Source organism: Anoplopoma fimbria, chromosome 19 (genome assembly GCF_027596085.1).
Source record: "Anoplopoma fimbria isolate UVic2021 breed Golden Eagle Sablefish chromosome 19, Afim_UVic_2022, whole genome shotgun sequence".
NCBI classification, from domain to species: domain Eukaryota; kingdom Metazoa; phylum Chordata; class Actinopteri; order Perciformes; family Anoplopomatidae; genus Anoplopoma; species Anoplopoma fimbria.
The window spans coordinates 16,480,001-16,502,480 of NC_072467.1; the positions used below are offsets into that span (position 1 = coordinate 16,480,001).

A 22,480-nucleotide genomic window follows, 5' to 3' on the forward strand; every position below is an offset into this window, starting at 1 on the left:
CTACTGTCTATCAGGGGGCGACTCCTCTGGTTGTATAGAAGTCTATGAGAAAATGACTCTACTTCTCTCTTGATTTATTCCCTCAGTAAACGTTGTAAACATGAGTTTATGGCCTCAATCTCTAGTTTCAAGTCTTCGTCAATACAGCATAATGTTCATTTAGTAAATCATGGTCCATTTAGAGTCAAATAGACCATAAAGCAGGGTATGCTTTAGGGTGGGGCTACACAGTGATTGACAGGTTACAGCCGCTACCAGAGTCGTAAACACTTGCATAAAAAACAAGATGCCAACGGACGAAATCCATGATGGCAGCGGTAAAAAGGGCATACTCAAGGCTTTAGAACAGTAGTCCACAAACCAATGGGTGAGGTCACGGTGACGACGTCCACTTCTTATACACAGTGTATGAATACAACAATTATTGCAACTGCTGTTGCTGATAATATTGTTACCTCTGTTGATGAAAAGCAACATTGAGCTTCACTCTTCTGTTTCTGTCCAAAGCTCTTGATGGTGACATTCACTTAAATAAGCTGATTTTCATTGGTCTGATTTGCTTACAGCTACTTGAAGTCTCTTCTTTCTAGTAGAGTTCAGACTGTTGTTGCTGAAGGCTTCAAATCAAGTCCCGCGATGATAAGGTGTCCCATAAGGACCCCTATTATATTATTTTAACATAAATGGACTGGAATCCCTTGGCCACTATGCCAGGGTGTTTTTCAAAGAGTTTCTGCCTTTATTAACATTCAACGACATCTGATAATCAGCAAACTCCCCCTATCTTCACATTCTACCTCACCTCCAACCGTTAGATTCACAGTTTCCTCAGGGCCAGACCCCAGGCAGTCAGGGTGGGCACCACTATATTCCCCATCAACATCTTCAACACTGGAGCCCCCCAAGGCTGTGTTCTGAGGCTGTTTCTATTCACACTCTACCCCAATGACTGTTTCAGCCCCTCCCCCATTGGAGCAGGGTCATCCTTCAATCAGAGGATCGGTGGTTCGATCCTCGCCTCCGCTAGTCGATGTTTCCTTGGGCAAGGCACTTAAACCCAAATTTCTATGAATAGATATCAATGATTAGTTGGAGTCCTGATTGGCAAGGTGCACCTTGCATGGTAGCCCCTGTCATCAGTGTATGAATGGGTGAATGATGACATGTAGTGTTAAAGGGCCCGAAGTCGCCTCCTTCTCAACGTCACATGTTGACACCCACCAAAAACTCCCCACCACTCACTGGCCCACCTCCATCAGCAGCCAGCCAGTGGAGATGGTGGAGAGTACCTCTGCATCATCCTGGACAATAAACTGAGCTAAACACCCCACCTCCTGCTCCTAAGCATGGCTGAACCCATCCCCATGTACTGTGCCGGCTGCTGTTTCCCCATGCTCACCCAACATCCATCCATCCATCCATCTTCTTCCGCTTATCCGGGGCCGGGTCGCGGGGGCAGCAAGCTAAGGAGGGTCCTCCAGACGTCCTTCTCCCCAGCAACACTTTCCAGCTCCTCCTGGGGAACCCCGAGGCGTTCCCAGGCCAGACGAGATATATAATCTCTCCAGCGTGTTCTGGGTCTACCCCGGGGCCTCTACCAGTTGGACGTGCCTGGAAAACCTCTAAAGGGAGGCGTCCAGGAGGCATCCTGATCAGATGCCCGAGCCACCTCAGCTGGCCCCTTTCGACGCGAAGGAGCAGCGGCTCTACTCCGAGCTCCCTCCGGATGTCTGAGCTCCTCACCCTATCTCTAAGGCTGAGCCCAGCCACCCTACGAAGGAAGCTCATTTCGGCCGCTTGTATTCGCGATCTCATTCTTTCGGTCACTACCCAAAGCTCATGACCATAGGTGAGGGTTGGAACGTAGATGGACTGGTAAATCGAGAGCTTTGCCTTTCGGCTCAGCTCCTTCTTCACCAAAACGGTCCGGTACAACGCCCGCATCACTGCTGACGCTGCACCGAACCGCCTGTCCATCTCCCGCTCCATTTTACCCTCACTCGTGAATAAGATCCCGAGATACTTGAACTCCTCGCTTGGGGCAGTGACTCACTCCCAACCCAGAGGGTGCAATCCACCGTTTTCCGGAAGAGAACCATGGCCTCAGACTTGGAGGTACTGACTCTCACCCAACATGTCCTCTAAAATAATTGGCGTCCCCACGTTCTCGCAGTGCACTGACCACATCACACGGCCCCTGCTTCCCCCCCTCCAGCCATCCCTTCACCTTCCCCAACTCAGCAGATTGGCCAACTAGCCTGCAAAGAGAAACGCTTAGGGAGGAGTTTTGTGCCCTCAGCCTTAAACGGCCTTGGCACACTTTAACAGATTTGTGTTGTGTTCTTGTTTGCTTCTGAGTGCCTGGTAGACTGTGAAATCAAATTACCGTTATAGAGGACAACAAAGAAATAATTTAGTCTTTTTCAACGGAGTGCTGCAATGTTCACTTTATGCTCATTATACCATCTTGTACATCAGTGGCTGGCTCCACTGCAAACCCGGCCTTTTTATGCTCTGCTTGTTCTGTTTATGATTACCTCAAGAATTCTTTCATTTTAAAGGTCCTGAAATCATTTTGTCCCTTAGCTTCTTACTTTGAGCAACCTACACAAACACACAGTTCTGGCTATGTAACATGACAGCCATCTGTATTTCTGTTTTTTTTGTCTGTTCTCCCCTCGCTGGTTTCAGTAGGTGTGAAGAGAATCTGAAGACAGTTGGTGGGTTATTTGGTGACCGTCAAACAAATCTTTCAAACCACACCCACACAGTCCTGACCAAGCAGCTTAGCTGAGGTAAATGTTTTTTATATTAATTTTGATTATTGCTTATTTGGTTTAGATATGAATATCAGTCTTGCAGATAAACTAAATACTTAAGATTTGAACCAAGTTTTCTGGGGCTGTAAAGCCTGTTCTAAACTCCAACAAGACAGAATGTATGCATTTCAAATCATATTAGATTTTCTTATACCTAAGTTTTTGACCCCCTAATAACATGGGGAAAAAACATACATGTATATATTCTGTATACTGATGCTACTGCCACTAGCCATAGACTGTATATAAGAAGTGGACGTAGTCATCGTGACATCACCCATTGGTTTTTGGTCTGCCGTTATGAAGTCTCGAGTTCGGCGTTTAACACTGAACTGGGGAAGAACTGCAACATATTAAGGACTGAGATGACTGGTGTGTTTGAATTTGTGAGTGTTTGTGTGTGTGATGACTGCTTTGTGAGACTGAATTGTTATTTCTTGGGATTTTGTTTATGTGTAATTTGTTGTACCAGACATCTTGATCTCAATACGACTTCCTGAATAAATAAAACCTTAGTTTGTCATGTTGAGGAGGCAAAGTGAGATCTCACCAGTAAAGCTGAGCATATGGCCCACAGTTCAACAGTTTGACTGGCGATACTGGAAGTGTGAAACGTTGCTGGTCACGTGGAGTTTTGAGTCGAGCTGAGCGAGCAAGCAGAGCCTCTCAGCAAGTCGGGAGTCCCTGCTGAGTATCGATGGCAGTAGCCAGTGATGCCATTTGGCGGGTCCTGCCATCCTGTCCTCCTGTCTTGCTAATACACACACACACACAGACATACACAGAAACAACACACACACACACACACACACACACACACACACACACACACACACACACACACACACACACACACGCACACACACACACACACACACAAAATAACCCAGGGGACTCAGTAAATCACCGTTCTTTCCCTCAGAATGCGAAGGCTGCAGTATTTCTGCTTCCATGAGCAAGAATGGGAGCCCCCACTACACACCCCTCCTCCGACACCAACACAGAGCTCCGAGGGAGGTGCTCCTCTCGTGATGGAGGACACTAAACTGATACTGAAACGCTTGAGTGATTTGGTGCAGAGGACCTCTGCTTGTCGCTGTCGACCGTGCAGCACAATGGCATCACAAGACCCCGTCCTGCTCTCTTATTTCTCCTGTTCAATGTGTGCTGCACTTGATATGACTCACACATGGAAGCCAGTGCCGTTATGCAACGTGCCCCCCCTCCACCCCCAGGAAATATCACGCAGAACACTTGTCCGTAAAAGCATTGGGCCAGATACGAGCGTAGGCACCGTCACCCTCGTGATGTTTTCCCAGCTCATCCATCTCCGTTACTCCCTCTTTGTGAGCAACATGCAGCAAATGCTAAGCAATAAATCAGCTGGTCCTCCATGTCGGATGCAGTATTATAGAACATCAATTCAGCACGGGCCTGAGGTTCCCTTTAAAGTTCCCTTCTCAGGACACTGGTCCGTTACCAAAGTGCTCTTTCGAGAATATCTGAGCAAAGCTGAGCCTGATGGAGGTGGCAATAATACCCAACTAGGGACTTTCCTGACCCACAATCCTTTGGCTTCCTTGTGTAATTTGACAGGGTAAGTTGTTCAGTAGCCTCATTACTGTGTCCACTGGGATGCCTCAGTCACCAACACAATGAGTACATTCTTTGTCCTGCTTTTGATACTTTGGATGGATATATCAAAGAGCTGGAAACAAGGCTCTTTCCCATTCTTCCTGGCTCCTTCACTTAAATGATAACTCTGATAGTTATCAACCTGGACCTTATTTTCACATGTTTTGTGTCTAAGTGAGTAATGGGGACAACAATTTCATAAATTGGTCCAGTACTACGCAAGAGCGCTGTAGACGACAGTGATTAAACAGGCTGTAAAGTGATCCTATCGGGGCGCTTACGGCCTCTCAGCCTTCTCCGCTGAAAGGCTTGATCACTCAACGTGGAAATGTTAGCGACGGCCATGGGCAGAGTTTGTCGTGGTAGAGTACAGACAGTGTAGCTTATTGTTATCTAAAAGATTTTCAATGTCTCTGCTGAATATTTAGATGATTTCCACAATGCGGATGAGGTCGTTAAATTCCATAGCAGCCAGACTACACATGGAGAGGGAACAGAGAGGGAGAGAAGGGGAAAGAGGTAGAAAAATAAATAAATAAAACCAAGAAGACTCGTGTTGTTCTTAGATGTACTATGTTTCTATGACCACAGAAGAAGAACACTGTGAAGAATGGGACCTGTGGCTGCCCCATACTCTCATTTCACGACGAGACCTCTCCTCGAGCGGGAAACCGAGCGGATCAAGTGATAAGTAGAGAAATATATCTTGTTGCTCCGTAGGGTTCTTTCCATAATGTTGTGAGACACTTCTAAAAAACAATGTGAGCATGTTATTAAGTAAACTTAACTTTATATTGTTGCTGAACAATTGTCGTCGCAGCTCGTTTCAATACTGGACTTTGAAATGATTGTTCCCATTAGTCACTTGGATTCAAAAACATGGGAAAATAGGGATGAAAAATGCCAAAGCTACCCTTTAATGCCTTCACATGCATTTTTCAACTTCTTCTCCTAGTTAGTGGTTTAAAGGATGTTATGTATAATTCTATTCAACACTGTTTGACAGTATTATAAATATATACTCTTTGTGCTTGTACCAACTCGTCATTGTTGTGTAATTTTATAACACATCTCTCCAAAATTCAACCTGTCATGTTTGGCCTCAGCTTGGCTAAGCATCATGCGTTGGTAATGGCTGACTCAGCAGGCCACAGGTGTGTAAGGGCTTTGTGAGAAAATATCAATATTCCAACTCTTTTTGCTTACATTCCATTTTTTTACTTTTACTTTGATAAATATTGGTACAGCAATGCACTAAAAGTATAAAAAATGTCAATTTCAACTACCTTATATAATGTGTAGTTGTTTTCTTCACCAATGCATCATATTTTACAAGCTCACTATATCAATCTGCAAAAAAAAGGGCATTTTAGTTTAAAGGGTTAATTCCGATTGTTTCTATTGCTTTGATATCATTGTACAAACAAAGGTACAGGCTTTGTCAAAGTAACCACAGGTGTACATACATCATGAAATAAATGATGGCTTCATTCCATATAGCTGCTTCAGTTTCAGTTTATTGTCCATGCTGTCACACTGTCATGGCATACTGGCACACATGACAGTCAGAACAGAGCCATTGTCAGTGTTAGCAATGACACTTGTGCTTTTCCTACTATGACGAAGTGGAAACCTCTGCTATGAAAAAGGCAGAACAATCAGATCTGGGAACTTGGGGACATCGCCTCAAAAATGTCCAGCAGTCGAGCACTTGGAGGTAAAATTGGAATTCAATTCAACTCTGGAAGTCAAAGCTGAACCAGGAGTTGTTCTGTAAACCGTGGTGATGTTTACAAAAGACACTGAGGGTGAAACTCTCACTGCTCAGCTCCCTTTGAGCTGGTCTCACCTGGGGCTTTGTTTACAGTCGGCCTTATCATATGACTGCATGGGTTACTTACCCTGCTGAACAATGTCACAATGCTTCCGAAGCTCTGCAATCATCTTGTTGTGATTAATATTCTTATTACTGACAGGGATGACGACTAAAAGTTATGAAAACTAAAACCAAGATTGTAATAAACCAGAGTCCTATATAAGGTCCAGAGCCTGCCTGAGTAAATGTTAGAGCTGTTTTCCACCACGGCCCTGAACTAACAATGATTATCAGTCTCAGAACTGATAGCAGTCCTCCAGCTGAGCTAGATCAGACCTCTATAGTCAGCAGGGAGGAATGTTGGCCCCAGGCCTCTTCTAGAGGAGCTCTTCTTTAGGGACTCTTCTAGAGGAGCTCTTCTTGAGGAGCTCTTCTAGAGGAGCTCTTCTAGTGGACCCAAACAACACTGGACTATACTTTGTGTCACCTGAATACAGGTGTTAGCAGAGGCAGTAATAACGTTTACCAGTTTCCATCACCAACAAGTAGGAACTACAAAAAAAATTGGCCCCATGTTAACAGAATGGCTTGAAAGCCACAAATCCCACAAAATAAATACCATTGATTCACTGTCACTTATAATATGGCGAATATGTTTTAAAGATCAATAATATCCTCATAACTGCAAATTTAATGCTCAGTTTAGGTAACCAGCAGCACAACAGTGCCAGAGCGTAACAGCTGAACTGCACAACCTCACACATCACATGCTACAATAGGTGTGTGTGACAAGCTGAAGTGGTTGATGGCAGATAAGTCAGGTGTAGCATCTCAGCTGAGGTTGGCCGGTGTAACAGCTGAGGGGAACGATGTAATCTGAAAGTGCAGCCCACCCCAAAGGGCAACACTGAATCTGTTTTCAGAGGACAAGCTAGATGTCTGGAGACAGAAGAACAGTAGCACTTTACCCCACCATTATGTCAGCAAGCATGAACGTACCAAAGAGGTATGGTGAACCTTATCCACTACATCTACCATTAAAAAAATACAAATATGTTTTTACATATTTCCTACCTGAATGTATACTCTACTAGAAGGCACTCAGAGAGCACACTACTTCGCAAGGCCAACGTGATCTCAGGGCTGGTGTTTGAAGCCCCAAGACCCGGCTGGCCGAGACAGAGGGCCCCATCACCCAACATTAACCAAAGTGAAAACATGAATTGTGTATTCGCCCTGTGATTCTGATCAGCTCCTGAATTAAATGGGTTGGGTTCTTCCTTGGTCCATGTTATACTCTTCTACCAAGTTTTTTTTTTTTCAAAATCGGGACAATAGTTTTTCTGTAATACTGCTGACAGATAAACAAACCAACAAGCAAGCAAAGCGGACATCCCCTCCTGGTAGAGGTGATAATAGATTGTTCCAGGAATGAGGCCTCAAACCCAGAAATGACTCAGTTTGCCTCGTCTTATGCCAAAAATAAGGTCTGCGGTTAACAAGAGTTTAAGAGATGTTTTGTTCTTTGATATAAAATATGTCAGTTAATATACTAATCATGAATTTAGAAGCTTTTACGTTTCTTAAAAAAGTCGGCTAAATGAGACAAATAAACATTCTCACTAGAACACTGGTCCTCCTTTAGCTTAGTCGTGCAGACATGAAGTCATGTGGCCGTCGTGTTGTTCCTTTAGAGCCTAACGTTAGCTTTTTACTTCTGGGTAATGCATTTATGCTTCAAAAATCACAAAAGTGGTGTTCATTTGTGAAGATTACCTTGATGAAAAAAGAAGGGTAAGAACCGTAAAGCCTTTGTTTGCTACAAAGATTATTTCCTGGAATAATCGAAAATTCAATGGAAAAATCCCGTTGGCTTTTCGTTGAGGGAACCAGTGTGATGCTAACTTTCCTGTTAGCTTCAACAATACGTCATCCCTGCAGCACTCCATAACAGCACAGGGAGGTTAATCTGCTCAATACTAATTCCATTACCACCTCTTGACCTTACATGTCAAATATCGTTTCATTCCCCCCTAATGTTGCTTCATCCCAAACCTAATATGTAGCAGCAGGACGAGAGTCTAGACAAAATGCCTGCCAAGTGCCTTACATGCTCATATAGAAGCTAAGAAATATTTCTCCATCTTTAAAGAGCTGAGCTGAAGACGGTGCAACAACATGCACAACAGAGCAACTAAACAAACACTACAGAGCCAGGGTGGAATGACTGATGGTTGCTATAAAGCTGGGAGGAAGTTGTCCTCCGTGTGCACTTCTAGATAACACCAAACCCAATCTGTCAACCCCACACAACTGGAGTGGAGCCGCAGTAACACTTTTGGCAGGTTGGCCTTTAATTAACTGGCAAACGGCTATGAAGGATCTCTAATGGAACAAAATAGAACCAGATAAGTTGTGTAATTGCAAATAAAGAATTGTAGTTTTGGGATTTGTGATCAATATAGAAATCATTCTGGAAATCATCATCATGCAGTATAAAATGACTTAAGGATGAATGCATTTCTACATATGCAATACAGATCTGTCTGCTGTGTGCTGTTTAACAGTCCATGGTTATGTTGTACTCCTATGTAGGGGAGACCGGGGAGATTTGTAAAAAATGTACATTTCCCTTCATAACTCACAGACTACTTGAAATACACTTGTCATCTTTTGACAGAAGAAACATACATATACAGTACCAGTCAAAAGTTTGGACACACCTTCTCATTGAATGGTTTTTCTTTATTTTTTTCTACATTGTAGATTAATATTGAAGACATCCAAACTATGAAGGAACACATATGGAATTATGTGGTAAACAAACAAATGCTCAACAAACAAATGCTCAAATTTTTTTTAGATTCTTCAATGAGAAGGTGTGTCCAAACTTTTGACTGGTACTGTATATGTTTTTCTACTTATTAATAATACAATGTATATATTTTCACTAATAATGACAACACTGTTATTTCAATTTCATCACAGTTGTATATATATATATATATATATATATACATGATATATATATTATATATATATATATATATATATATAAATAATCACACTCTGTGAATTTCTAATATTGTTTGAACACATTAAAACACACAATATTTCATGCAAAAAAGTATGGGTAGTGATTGCCGCCTTTGCTACCCTTTTAAATAAAATTTTACATTTACATTTAGTGAAATATGAATTCATTTTCAACACAGACCCACATCTTGCAGCCATGATCAAATAGTGTGTGCTGCTCTTGTTCATTTCTAACCAGTAAACGTGAGATAAAATTGATCTTAGTTTAAATTCGCAGTCATTTAAACCTCGGACTGCAGAGAAAAACAAATACTGTATATCCAAGAAGTCATTTTCTTACCTCTAAATCATTTGTTGTTCAAACAACTGATGCTGAGGTGAAATGATCCTGCTCCTTTGCCACAGGCAGAGAGAGAATCCTACTGAGCGTGTGCAGAGTAAGTGTCATCACTTTAGCTTGTTTCTACCGGTTATTCTATATGAAAGAACGTCACACCAGACTCCATTAAATTGAGAATTGTATATTGCACCGCTTATCAGAGAAAATCGAGAGGAGATATTCTCCAAAGTACTATAAATGTTTTAAAATATTATCAATATTATTATTTGACACAACCGACCATAGTCCAGGGACGGTTTGGGTAGAATAAGCTTGTTGAATTTACGTGTTGACGAAGTACAGAAGTCGAAATTTCTTACAAATACAATGTGATTGGTGGATACAGTTAACACGCGCGCTGTGTCCTATTTCATTTGTCAGGTGTAGCTCTAAATAGGCGAAGTCATCTCATACTGCAACCTTACTGAGTGAGGTTTGGTTTCCGCTGTCAACACATTCTGTGATGAACTAATTCAGATAGGGAGAGTTGAAAACACATGATTGAACCGAGCGTTTCCCCACCGAACACAACCTCTGACCGGTGGGCGCACCTGACAGCGGAGAAAGGAAGCAGCTCTGAATACACACAACAGAGAGGCTGACGTTTCCTGGAACGGTAAGCGCTGGCATTTAACGGGCGAACAGGGATACCCAGCGTCGGCCCCGGAGCTGTACCCGCACGCGAGGCCAAGTAAGCTGCACATCAAAACAATATTAATCAAAAAAAACAAACCGATAACGACCAAAACATCACGCGATTGAACGCTCTGCTGTGTGAACCCCACTACCATTCAAACACACGGGAAAAACTATGCAACGATGGCGTTAACGAGGCGTAGAAGCATACGTATTGAATGTGTAAATGTATATTTTGTGAGAAGGCGTCATAAGAAGCAGCTGTACGTACATGAAATGTCTCGTGCTGGCAGGAGATGAAGGCTGCTCCTCTTCGCTGTTTGTGCGTCGTAGGTTTTTGCTCACTGTGGTCTTGAGGGAAGAACAGCGCAGGCGCGTAGAGAGGCGAGCCCGACGAGGGGGGAACCCAATGACGTCGACCAGCAGCGCAGCCAATGAGGCGCGCTGCTGCGTTTAACCAGCATTGATATTACCGGATATTTCCTACACAATAAAAGCACGTTGGCTAGACTGTGACCTCCAGTGACAACAAAAGTATTCAAGTCCTTCCACTGACACTTTAATGCATTCTTTAGACATTTTTCATAAAATAATTTCATTTTAAAAGGCTTGAATATTTCATTCCATAAACCAAACAGTGGGTAAACTGAGATGAGATTAGGTTTGTTGATATTTTCGTCAAATATTTTGAAAAACGATTATTATATGATTATATTATAATTGGAGTAGAAGTAAGTTTAAACAGTTAAGGAGTTTCCTAAATTAACTGTTTCTAACATGATTCTTGGTGGGATATTCTAAATGGCATATACACAGATACCTGTGATTATCTATACACAAACGACCTCTTCTCTTTTCTTGCTTATAATACGAACCTCTTTAAGTGCTTAATACATTGCAAGTTTTTATGAAATAGAAATAACAAAAGTTAAAATAAATGAAATGCTCCCTTTGGCACATGTGGTTTCCTGGTCAAACACATTTACTATTTGTTGGCCTGTGACTCCCTATATTTTTCTGTATAAAAAAATGGTTTGGCCACTCCTGTTTTAAGCACATGATGATGACCTCACAAATTCACATGGAGAAATAAAGTTACTTTGCCAGTTTGCATATCCTTTGAATATTTTACATGGTGCCTGAACATTATATTACTTTAAGGAAAATCACTTTCATTTTCCAATCGATGGGTAATGTCACTTTCACTCACCTTCATGATTTCTGTTAGCTCTTAAAAAAAAAATTCAACAAGAGACACATTTTCTGTCTTTACAATAAAAGGGTTTTCTTTAATGACAGCTATTTTACAAAATACATGTCAAAAAAGACACTTGCATGGAATTAAAAGATTTGCAAAAGAAGGTCAGTAAATCCATTCTAAAACAGATATAAAGGGGTGCAGACAGTGATTAAGATTAATAATTAGTTTTGGTGAGGAAGCACAAGAGCTCTCAAACTTAGGACCAACAGGAACAACATGGCAGCCTGCAGAGATCAGTTACCAGCTTTGGCTGCTGCTGCTGCTAACTGTTCCAGCTTCTGAGGTAGGACCACAGTAGCGAAATGGACCCGATCCTTCCTCAGTTTCTGTCTCATTGTCTGCGTCAGGCCCAGCTCCAGGTACTCCTGCTTCTGTGTGTCGTACTGAGGCCAAACGACGAGCCCGGGACCGTTGGGAGAGCTGCAGACGCACACAAACATGTCAGCTACGCAGCAAACAACTCGGTTTGGATATGCTATATTTATAAATGTATTCACATTCTGCTGAATATTGTCATGTTGCTCTGCTGTATCACAGTGTAACGTTGACCTTGTAACAGGTAACTGTACCAGTGAGTATCAACTCTTAATGAAGCAGCCTCCCTACCTGGTCACCCACTAATCATTAAATAAGACTTCATCTAACACTACAGGGGAATGGGGTTAATATTTAATTAATAGATAGCACCATGAAACTTGCCCAGTAGATTACTTACATTAAGACATCACGTATTCTGAAATGTTATTTTAAATTATGTAAATGAGGCATTATCTTATGGTAACTTTTGGTGAATTTAGGGGAAATCTACAGACACAAACAGACAAAGTAGTAAAGCAAACACCTATATGTGCAAATGTGTATTTTTCTACTCTTCTTTGTTTTTGTTTTCAGTTACTCAAAAGCAAAACAAGCTTTAAACACATCACAGACATATCAGCTTATGAAGTTGAACATGTTGGCAAACAGTTTTCACATCCAGCAGACACATAAGCATTCAGTGCTTAAAGGGACCGAACATAAAACCACAACAGTGAGCTCCGTAGAACTGAGTGGAACTGAAGAGTCAAATATAAGTCAGTGATCATTCTCGGTGGGATCGGCCCTGTTTTTCTGCTGTTAATATAAACATATTGATAAGGGCAGCTTTAATGATATTGTTGATCTCAGTGCTCACTCACCCTGTCCGGGTGAAACTGCCCCAGTATGACATCATGGTCCTACAGAGTCTTTCATCCTCCTTGGTGATGTTGCCTGTAGATGGGACAGGAAGTGACTTAAGTGCTTTTATGCTGTAATCCTTTTGGTCACATTTTGGTCACATTTGGTCACATCACAGCAAGTCACAAAAGTTGGGCACTCAGTGGCCATGTCTGATATTCATATTCCTTCAACCCTGACATGTTTGTAATGACACAAGACGCATACCTACCTATGATTTCTGTATGTCCGCTCCAGAAACATCCACCGAACATGAAGACGACATCATCTCCATGATCTGCCCTCACAAAGCTGGGCCTGGTGTCTTTGTGGATCTCAGCGCGGTACACAAACTCATACATGTAAACCGGAACACCCACATCTGAGTACACCGAGGAGATAACAGACGAGAGGTGCACGTTTTAGATGAAGGTCAAAGATCCACTCCATGCTCACTACAGGGTGATGTATGAACTCTAAGAGGCTTCCCTTAAGACATTACAGGAGCATCAGGTCATCTATACTCTAGACAGAACAGAATGTCCCACACTCGCTCTGCAGACTCTCTGTCTGACCTGAGTGGTATCCGGCCACCTTGACAACAGGCAGCGTCATCAGCTGGTCTCCCACAATCTCGGTGAACGCGTCCCTGATCTCCTCTGGCGTTTTGGCGTCCTTCATGTACTCGTCGGCGATGAGGTTGTTGGCGGAGGAAACCTGGAGCAGGGAAGAGGAGGGTCGGACCTTCAGGTTTCTCTCTACAGAAAATTCTCATCAACAGGAAGATGATTTTATGACCTCTAATCAGTGGTGCAGCTGCACAATGGGCCTGAGCCGTTCACTGTGTAGATATTGTTCTTATCTGATGTGATGAATATGTGATCAATGTTTTTGCCTGACAACCTCATTGGTCAAAATGTTGCAGCATTAATAGGAGGCACTACAGGTGAATAGGTTAAATCAAATAACTAATAGATATCACCATGAAACTTCCCAGGTTGATTATGGACTTGGTAAATGGACTCTATTTGACTAGCGCTTTTCTAGTCTCTTGACCACTCAAAGCTCTTTAACACTACATATCATTATTCACCTATTCACATACATTCATACACTGACAACAGGGGCTACCATGCAAGATGCCTCCATCTTTGGTTAAACACCCCAAAAGTGCCCGTGGACACATCGACATGGACCGAATGATCTTGAAAATGTATGATTAATATGCAATGAGGCATTATCTATCAAATATATGCCAATTTGCATCGGTATATGAACACCTGTATTACAATGCTCATATACAAACAGGTACATACTTGCTAACATTCCATTACATACACAGGTCGGAAGTGTGTTTGTTGAACAAATTTTTTACTGGAAGAACTTTTTCAACTCTGACATTACTGACAAGTGATTATCAGTGACCCCACACGGCTTCTTTAGAGATGGCCTGAACTCAAAAATGTAAATGCTTATTGTTCCTTCAGCTGGATGTGCGGAGGAGTGACTTGTGACGACGTATACGGCTCTGGTAGCATCAGCGACCTGTCAATCACAGTAGCCCCGCCCTAAAGTTCTCTTTTTGACTCTAAATAGACCATAATTTACTAAATTAACATCATGCTGTATTAAAGAAGACTTGAAACTAGAGATTGAGACCATAAACTCTAGGCAGAGAAGTAGAGTAATTTTCTCATAGACTTCTATACAACCAGAGGAGGCGCCCCCTGATGGACATTAGAGAGAATGCAATGGCTTAACTCAGCAGAACCGGAGGTTGCAGTCTGGTAAGTACAAGCAGGGCTTTGTGACATCACAATTTGTTTGGAAGCTTTTCATGGTTTCAAAATACTGCTTCCCCAAGTGTAATGTTGAGACTTGAGACCATCAGTACACATATACTGAGAAAGCGCTTCTGAATGATGTAGGAGGCAACTTGTGATATAAAATTGTTAGGCTCTTGATTTTCCATGAGGAAGAAAGACAATCGTTTTTATCAGGGTGATTGTCTGATGTCCAGAAAGGACCTTTGAGCCAATGACATCAGGAATTGTTTTTAGATTGCTTGCATGAAGAACAAAGCAATGTGTTTTTTTCTCTTGAAAACCAGCCAAAGTAAGAAGTTGCTTTTAAAAACTTTTTCTAGTAAAGTTTCTTTGCAGTATTAGACACTGATATTCAGCAATCAAATGACCACTGCCATTAACCCTTGAGCATTTCAAGCTTTTGCCTAAATGATCATCTTTTTGTATTCTTGGACTGGTTATATGTGTGAATGTCTTATTTGTCTGTATTAGTGGTGCACAGTATGACCGATCAGCTATGGGTCTGAGAACAGTTAAGCCTTTTGGGTCTGGGGCCATATTTCTGGAGTTTACAGTGCAGCCAGCAGACATCCGGGCTAAGACTTCGAGTTGAAAAATGGCGTGTACGACTGTATTGTTTCACAAGTAGCCAGATTACAAGCTAATTTTAAACCAATTCAAATCTAAATCATCATCAGACGATAGCTGGCGGGTTCCCAGATTGCATTTCAGCCAATGTGTTCCGCCTCTTAAGCTCTCCACGCGGTCTGTTAACCTGCATTCAACCAAAGCCTGCTCCAATGTGATTAGTCGCACCACAACCGGAAACCAGAACGCGTCAGATACCATAATCATGTCCTGTTGCCCACATATTCTAAAAACAGAATTTGTTTATGGACATTAGTGTTCGCAACCTGCTTGCCTCAAGTAGCATCATTAGGGATGTATTAAGTTATAAAATGTAACTTTTGCTATTGATATTGCCATCTTGTTTTAAATAAATAATTTCAGTTATATATTTAAGGGGCAAAAAATGGTGAAATATTAAGTCATAGTGATGAAAAACGTACAATTCAAAAGTCAAATAACATAATAAAAAGTGCTATAAAATAAATAGACATGTAAAAAAAACAATCAATCATCAAATATCAGCATCAGCTCTCATAGATCTCACCCCTGTAGGATAGAACATGTTCACCACTGCCAGCACAGACTCTCTGTTCATGCCGTTCTCCCAGCCAGGAGGGGCGAAGCTCTGTGACGGGACAATGCAGTACAAATACTTCAAGATCAAGAAAACCTGGCACTGAACTTGTCACAGAGGCTGTGTTAAGTGTATTATGTCTGAATACTACACTACTGTGTGACCTGAGGCAGGATCCATCCAAACTCATGGTTGGTTATCCCCATCATCACTGGAACCCGCAGCACTTCTCCCCTCTTGAGCAGCTCCTCTGCTGTGTCTGTGAGAAACACTCCGTCCACCGCGGCTCCCAGGTAGATTCTCATCTGAACACAGGACAGAACTCACTGCTATTGAACATGGCTGAGTGGATGACGGTAAACCAAACTACCAGCCGAGGGTGTTCACAGGCTGCCACCTGGTGGCTAAAGTTAGTGACAGCACTTGAAATTTAGATCTGTCTTTAGACACAAAACCCTGACAAAATTAAAATTCATTTTTGGGTCATGTTTCTTGCAGTTTGTTCACCCTGTGTGACATACCAAAGGATATTTCTGCTCGCACATCTTCACAAAACCATTTACCTTTTTAGTTGCAGCAACTAGCTCGTCTTTACTTTTACTCTTCATACACTGAACCATTTCCTCTGTGCTGCTGCGGTCGCATCCAGTAAGGTTGGCAACAATCTAGGTATAAGGAAGAGATCAATAAAAAACATAAAGACATGCACATGAATCCCGATTCATTAATTCTCTAGAAAAAGTGAAAATCCATACTTATTTTACTCTGGTAGGTGCAAAAGTTGCACAAAAAAAACCTACCTTTCTTTTTAGCCTTTGCATTAAGGATCCACAATATCTGTCAGTATCTACAGGGGTTTGGTAGTTGTGTTGTTGACCATCAGCAGTACTGACTTTACTGAAATGTTCAAGCCTCTGAACCTCTACTTTACTCCAGTTTTTTACTCTGTTTAATGATGAGAACCGTGCTAAGCCCTAAAACTAAAATATCAAATGCCATCACACTATTTAGCACATTAGCGAGCAATCTTGCTGGATCTGTGCTCCAATTAGCTTGTTAACTCCTAGCTGCACTAATAAAAATGTTTATAATAACAGTAGATCAAATGGCTTTGTTTAATTTAAATGAGATCACATTAGCAAGATTCCTCAACTCTGCACTCCCTTTCAGCTCTACAGAGCTTCTTAGTCTATTTTGGAACATTATTAGTTTTAGTTTTCTGGCACAGAACACCGCTCTCATCAACCTCTGACTACGTTCTGATTAAACTGTACACCCAGCAGCAAACAGCAATGACGTAGAAGTTATTGAGACTAGCATGTGAACTTTAGCAGCTAAAGAGACACATATTTTTTCCTCAGGAGCTGGTGGAGACCAGAACAGAGCTAAAAGGACCATAAAAGTTTTATTTACATTCATCAGGTGGACACAAACAAGACTTCAATGGGAATCTAATATTACTTTAAGTCTGCTGGATGTGTAAATTGACATTAGGTATGTTGTGTTTTTGCCTTAATTCACCAAGTGGCCAGAAAAAAATGAAATAATGCAAGTACATTTTCAAAACATGCTAATCTGTCCAGTTTACATGTTACAGTACCTTGGCAGGACCCAAAGGATGTCTTGTAACGTATGTCCCAAGTGTTGCTACTCCACTCTGAAAAATTGCCCTCTGAAACAGTCCTTTTGCTTGTGGAGACAGAGTCTGCCCATAAGGAATGACACATATGTATTAACATGATAAATAATAAATTCAAGATGCACTCATTAATTAGCACTGTTAAAACTGTGTAAATGTATGTTACTAACATGTTGTTTTCTCACCAGTATTGATGCACTAATGCCTCCTGCGGATTCTCCAGCCACTGTGACAGCTTGTGGATCGCCGCCAAAGGCCTCAATATTTTCCTGCACCCATCTCAGTGCTGCCAGCTGATCCAAGAAACCCCAGTTGCCCTGAGCGTGCTCATCTCCAGTGCTTTGAACAGGGAAAACTTTGGATTCTTAGCGAATCATTTCACTGAGAAAAGTCTGTGATACTGCAGATACGTTCACATCATTTGAAACCAGACAGAAATGTGAGGAGCAACATAACCTTACCTCAGGAATCCCAGGATCCCGAGGCGATACTGAATAATAACCATCACTATGCTTTCATATGCAGCCAATGGAGAGCCGTCATACTGAGAAGCTGCACCTATTGACAGACCTCCTCCGTGGATCCACACCATCACCTAACACACAAGACAGGAGCCTGCTGGTCACGGCTGACCTTTCCACACAGAAAGTACAGTAGGACTACAACCATTTGTAATGCATCGCCTTCATCCTGATGCACTGCCAATAAAAGACACTACACAGGCTGAGATGAATATGTTGTTTACAAAACTTTACAGTTTAGAGTCAATTAAGGCGTGTACATTAAACACTGCAAGCTACATGTGATTGCATTAGTATCATTCTAGACAGAGTATGACGTGAAGTGTAAGTTGAAATGTAGGCCTTGAAAAAATTTAAATGCATGTTGAAGCGTAATATTTTGAACTCTAAAGAGTAAGAGATAAAAGCCAGTTTATGAACAGAGATGAAAGCAGTTGGGCTTAGGTTTAGGCATGAAATCCATGAACGGTTAGGTTTAGGCAAGAAATTCAACTCTTAGGGTAAGGCAACAACAAGGTGTCGAACACCGGTCTCCTGGTTGACAAATAACGCTCCATTGATTTTTTAGTGTCCCAAAAAAACTGACAATTCGTGTCCCTGGACACAAACCAATAGATTAAATTTCATCCCTATTTCACAAACTTCCATGAGACTGGGCTGGGTGAGATCATATGAAGCAGTGGGCAGAATCATCCATCTTTGTAGATAAACAGATCATGGACATGTGTTAAAGGAAACATATTATGCTCATTTTCAGATATTCAGATATTTTGGGGTTCCACCAGAACATGTTTATGTGTTTTCTTTAAAAAGAAAAACCTTATTTTCCCCAAACTATCTGTCTGAATATACCTGTATGCTCTCTCTGCCTGAAACACTCTTTAACGCTCTCTCTTTAAGGCCCCCTCCCTAATAATCCCAGTCTGCTCTGATTGGTCAACATTTCAGGTGTTCCACATCTGCGCAGTCTTCACAGCTTCACTGTGGTCGGTGACTCACTGCGTCAACTAGAGTTTGCAGCATTTCTACAGGTGACACAACGTGACGGTCCTGACGGCTCGTTTAAAGGCACACTGTCTGAATACAGGCTGTGTGCATTTCTCTGTGGATTGAGCGTTTTGATACTTTCACAGTATATAATACTTCATAATAAAAAAGCTAATGGGAATCTTACTTTCTATAATATTGGACCTTCAATAAACAGAACCAGGATCAAATATGTATACATTAACAAAGCAAGCTAACAAGCTATCCAGTTGTTTTGTCCACGCTGTCTGTTTAACCCACCGGCACTTTGTCCCCTTTGGTTGACTCAGCTGGAGTGTATACGTTCAGATACAGACAGTCCTCCGACAGCTCTGGTGGGGTGTATTGCACTGCCATGGTCCTAGAAACGCTCACAATCAGTTCTGGATCCTGGATGCACCTGAAATAGAAAGAAATAGAAGCGTGTGTCATCCAGATAGAAAATAACGTTAATCAAATTGATGATTCAGTGGTGGCCCAGTCTTACATGGGAGGCTGCTGAGTGCAGTCTCGCTCCCCCTCCCAGGGCTCTGCCTCCTGGGGAGCAGCCAGGCGGAGGGGCCCCACCGGGGGACGGGCAAAGGGGAGCCCCAGGTATTGCTTCACCCTCCTCTCCGTGCCTTTCACTGTCGCGTATAGCCCTCTGATCCGCCCATTTTTCAGAGAGACCACAGGGTCAATGCTCCCTGCTGAAGATACAAGTATGTGTTTTGTGTGTTGAAGGACCATACCAATGTTTGTGCAAGGTCACACATAATGTATATATTTTACTTTATGGACAGACATTTCCCAAATCATGCTGTTCTTGTTTTAGTTTTTTGAATGTGTTGAACATCAAAGTTATCTTACTGATTTGAAACTTGCATGAATTAGGTAGACCATCACAGTCATGTCTGCTATGATTAATTCCAACGTTATGTGTTGTTGTATAAAATGTGATTGTAAGCATAGATTGATTAGATTAAAGTTGTGTGTGACTGATCTGTCGAGTTACAGTTACAGCGCTGAAATGATAGTGTGATTGTGTTTAAAAACTACACTTGTTGTGAACTGCATTTCCCATGTATACTAGCATTACCTAGTACAGATGTCTTCATAAACTGGAGAAGTGCTCCTGTTTGTGAAGTTCACTTGGCAGTGAGCATCATCATTTGATTCATGCGCATGCCTTGATGCTATAGTATCTATAGTACATTCATTAATTGTAGACTAAATGGAAAAAAATGGATTCTTCATGCAATAAGTACATTATGTCGCTGTGAGATTTCCTTATTTACTCTGATGAATGAGCAAAACTTCATTGAACCAAATAGTGCAGCTTTGGGTTTTTTCTCTGTCCAGTAACTTAGCATTGAGTCATAAGTGCAAGAAGGGTCAACAGTCATTCAAAGTATGCTAGCACGTCTGAAAATACAGTTATGATCCATTTTTTACTGTTTACTGTAGTTAAACAATTGCTGGAATTAATTTCTCAATACTACACTTCATCTCAATGACAGTCTATGTGGAATACACAGACCTTGTGCTTCTCATTGCCTTGACATATATCACATAATGTCACAGGAAGAAAAGCACAGCTGTTAATATTAAGATGAACGATTCCATTTATCTGCTTCAGTTTCAGGGATTCTGCTATTGATGTGCTGGATGCTTGAATAGAACAGAGCCATCATTAACGTTACTAGTAACACCTGTGCTGTTCACTATGACAAGTCAAAATGTCTGCTCAAAGGGATATGACACAATGCTTCTCATTCAAACCCCACCTCCAGCTACACTATGTATGACATTTTCTAAATGGTTGTTATATATTAAATATTGCAGTTACTGCTAAAACAGAAGGCTTACAGTAAGCACTATTTTAAGCTAGCACTGGAGAGAACACTGAGCAGCAGAAGGCACTTCTGTTTCTATGTCTGTGTGGTCGTATTACTCTAGATTCTAGTAAAAAACTAAATATTTACAAATATTTATATTTTTTTTATAGTTCATAATCACATATGTGTTTATTTGTGCATGTTCGCCTTCTCCAGCAATTTGTCATTACATGTATTCACCACTCAGATCCTCAAATAGAGGTTTGTATGATAGCTTACGAAAATGTATTTATTCCCTTTTTGTACATTTCACTACAAAAAGTCCAGTAAAAAGGGAGATCAGTCTGCCTACAAAATCCTCTACAGTTTTCAGGCAACAAAAAACACTTTAGGAAAAGATTGTGGTTTGGGTTAAAATAGCTACAGAAATGCCATAACAAATAAATCAGCATTAGGGTTAGAATAACGAGTGACGTTACTTATGCAGGAAAGTTACCTGATAAATAAATCAACGTTGACTTCTGGTTTCACTCGGGACACAAACAGCGGTCGCCTAGGTGGGAGTTTTGTGTTTCTGGACCCACTCATCCATCCAAACCTCTTCCCCATGTGGACTTTCTGGCCTTTTGCGCTACGTCACCCTTCCTCACTCACTATGTACTACTTTTACTAAAATTATTTGGGTTATATACGTGTTATAGTGAGAGAAGGTTGACCCATTCTACAGTAAGCTAATGAAACATGCATGTAAATGATTATAAAAACAACAAAAAAATGAAACTGCAGTGTCAATCTAGGGATTACTAAACGGGTTAGGAAATCCCTTAATGGAGGTATTGTTTGAGAAAAGCCTTTCAAAATCTCTGGAGAAAAAACTCAACTCACATACAGGGGTCAAGTAACAACAAGGCTGTTTCTGGTAGTGCCTGAATAGTTGACAATGTGAACACAGTTCCTTTTAGTAAAATGTCAATATTGTCATTCTTCTTCTCTGTCATTTATTTGTGTTAGATTGTTTGTAACATTCCTTGGGCTGATAGGATATTAAAAAAGTTGTACAATAAAGCTGAGTATTTGTCAAAGTGGCTGGTGCATCAGAGAGTCCTGTCCTAGTGTGAGGTGAAGTGTTTTCTTACCTGGTGTTGACTGTGCTATTGCTGTCAGCGCAGGAAGGAGATAAACAACCAGCAGAGCCGCTCTCATCTTGACGGGGATCGAGGAAACACTGAGACAACGACAGCGAGCTTTGAGAGAAAAAGCCCTCTGCCCCTGTGTTGGTCCTCTAGTACCACCCCGCCCACACACACACACACACACACACACACACACACACACACACACACACACACACACACACACACACACACACACACACACACACACACACACACACACACACACACGCTCGCTCACACACATACACACATAGTAGTGAGTACTTGCACTTTCAAACTCAAACATCACAAATATGCTCACTATGTCACAACAGCTCAACATTAATAGTACAATCTTTATTGATTTAACCTCTTATGCACCACAAGAGGAACTGTGACTGATAAAATCCTGCTCTTTGACCACTGCAGCTCAACTGTAAACCATAGTATCTAAAATACTGGGTATACTTTCTGATAAACTAAACACTTAATGTTCACTTCTTCTGACAGGCGCTAAAAAAGATTGGACTTAATA

General features: G+C 41.5%; 2 protein-coding genes across 2 annotated transcripts in view; both read right to left on the reverse strand.

The window, feature by feature from the left end:
- The window catches only part of kiaa0513 (KIAA0513 ortholog), a 31,838-nt gene extending 21,160 nt beyond the window's left edge, over positions 1-10,678 (reverse strand). Inside the window, exon 1 of the mRNA XM_054619703.1 lies at positions 10,593-10,678. The gene's annotated coding sequence lies outside the window, so the exon portion shown is untranslated. The remainder of the gene's footprint in view (positions 1-10,592) is intronic.
- Positions 10,679-11,588: 910 nt separating this feature from the next.
- On the reverse strand, positions 11,589-22,055 carry ces3 (carboxylesterase 3). Its single transcript, XM_054620559.1, has 13 exons — positions 21,928-22,055; positions 19,462-19,663; positions 19,236-19,374; positions 17,889-18,022; positions 17,613-17,766; positions 17,389-17,493; positions 16,352-16,453; positions 15,953-16,093; positions 15,759-15,839; positions 13,355-13,496; positions 13,012-13,161; positions 12,761-12,833; positions 11,589-12,002 (listed from the first exon to the last, which is right to left on the reverse strand). The coding sequence occupies exons 1-13, from the start codon at positions 21,992-21,994 to the stop codon at positions 11,816-11,818; spliced, it is 1,677 nt and encodes a 558-aa protein (XP_054476534.1). The 5' UTR covers positions 21,995-22,055; the 3' UTR covers positions 11,589-11,815.
- Between the last annotated feature and the right edge of the window lie 425 nt (positions 22,056-22,480).

Bases quoted from the DNA above. Each gene is read 5' to 3' on its own strand.
- ces3 (XM_054620559.1), bottom strand. From the start codon at position 21,994: ATGAGAGCGGCTCTGCTGGTTGTTTATCTCCTTCCTGCGCTGACAGCA. The intron at 19,664-21,927 runs GTAAGAAAACAC...TTGTATCTTCAG, and splicing joins AATAGCACAGTCAACACCAG to CAGGGAGCATTGACCCTGTG. The intron at 13,497-15,758 runs GTGAGATCTATG...TCCCTGCTCCAG, and splicing joins ACATGTTCTATCCTACAGGG to GTTTCCTCCGCCAACAACCT.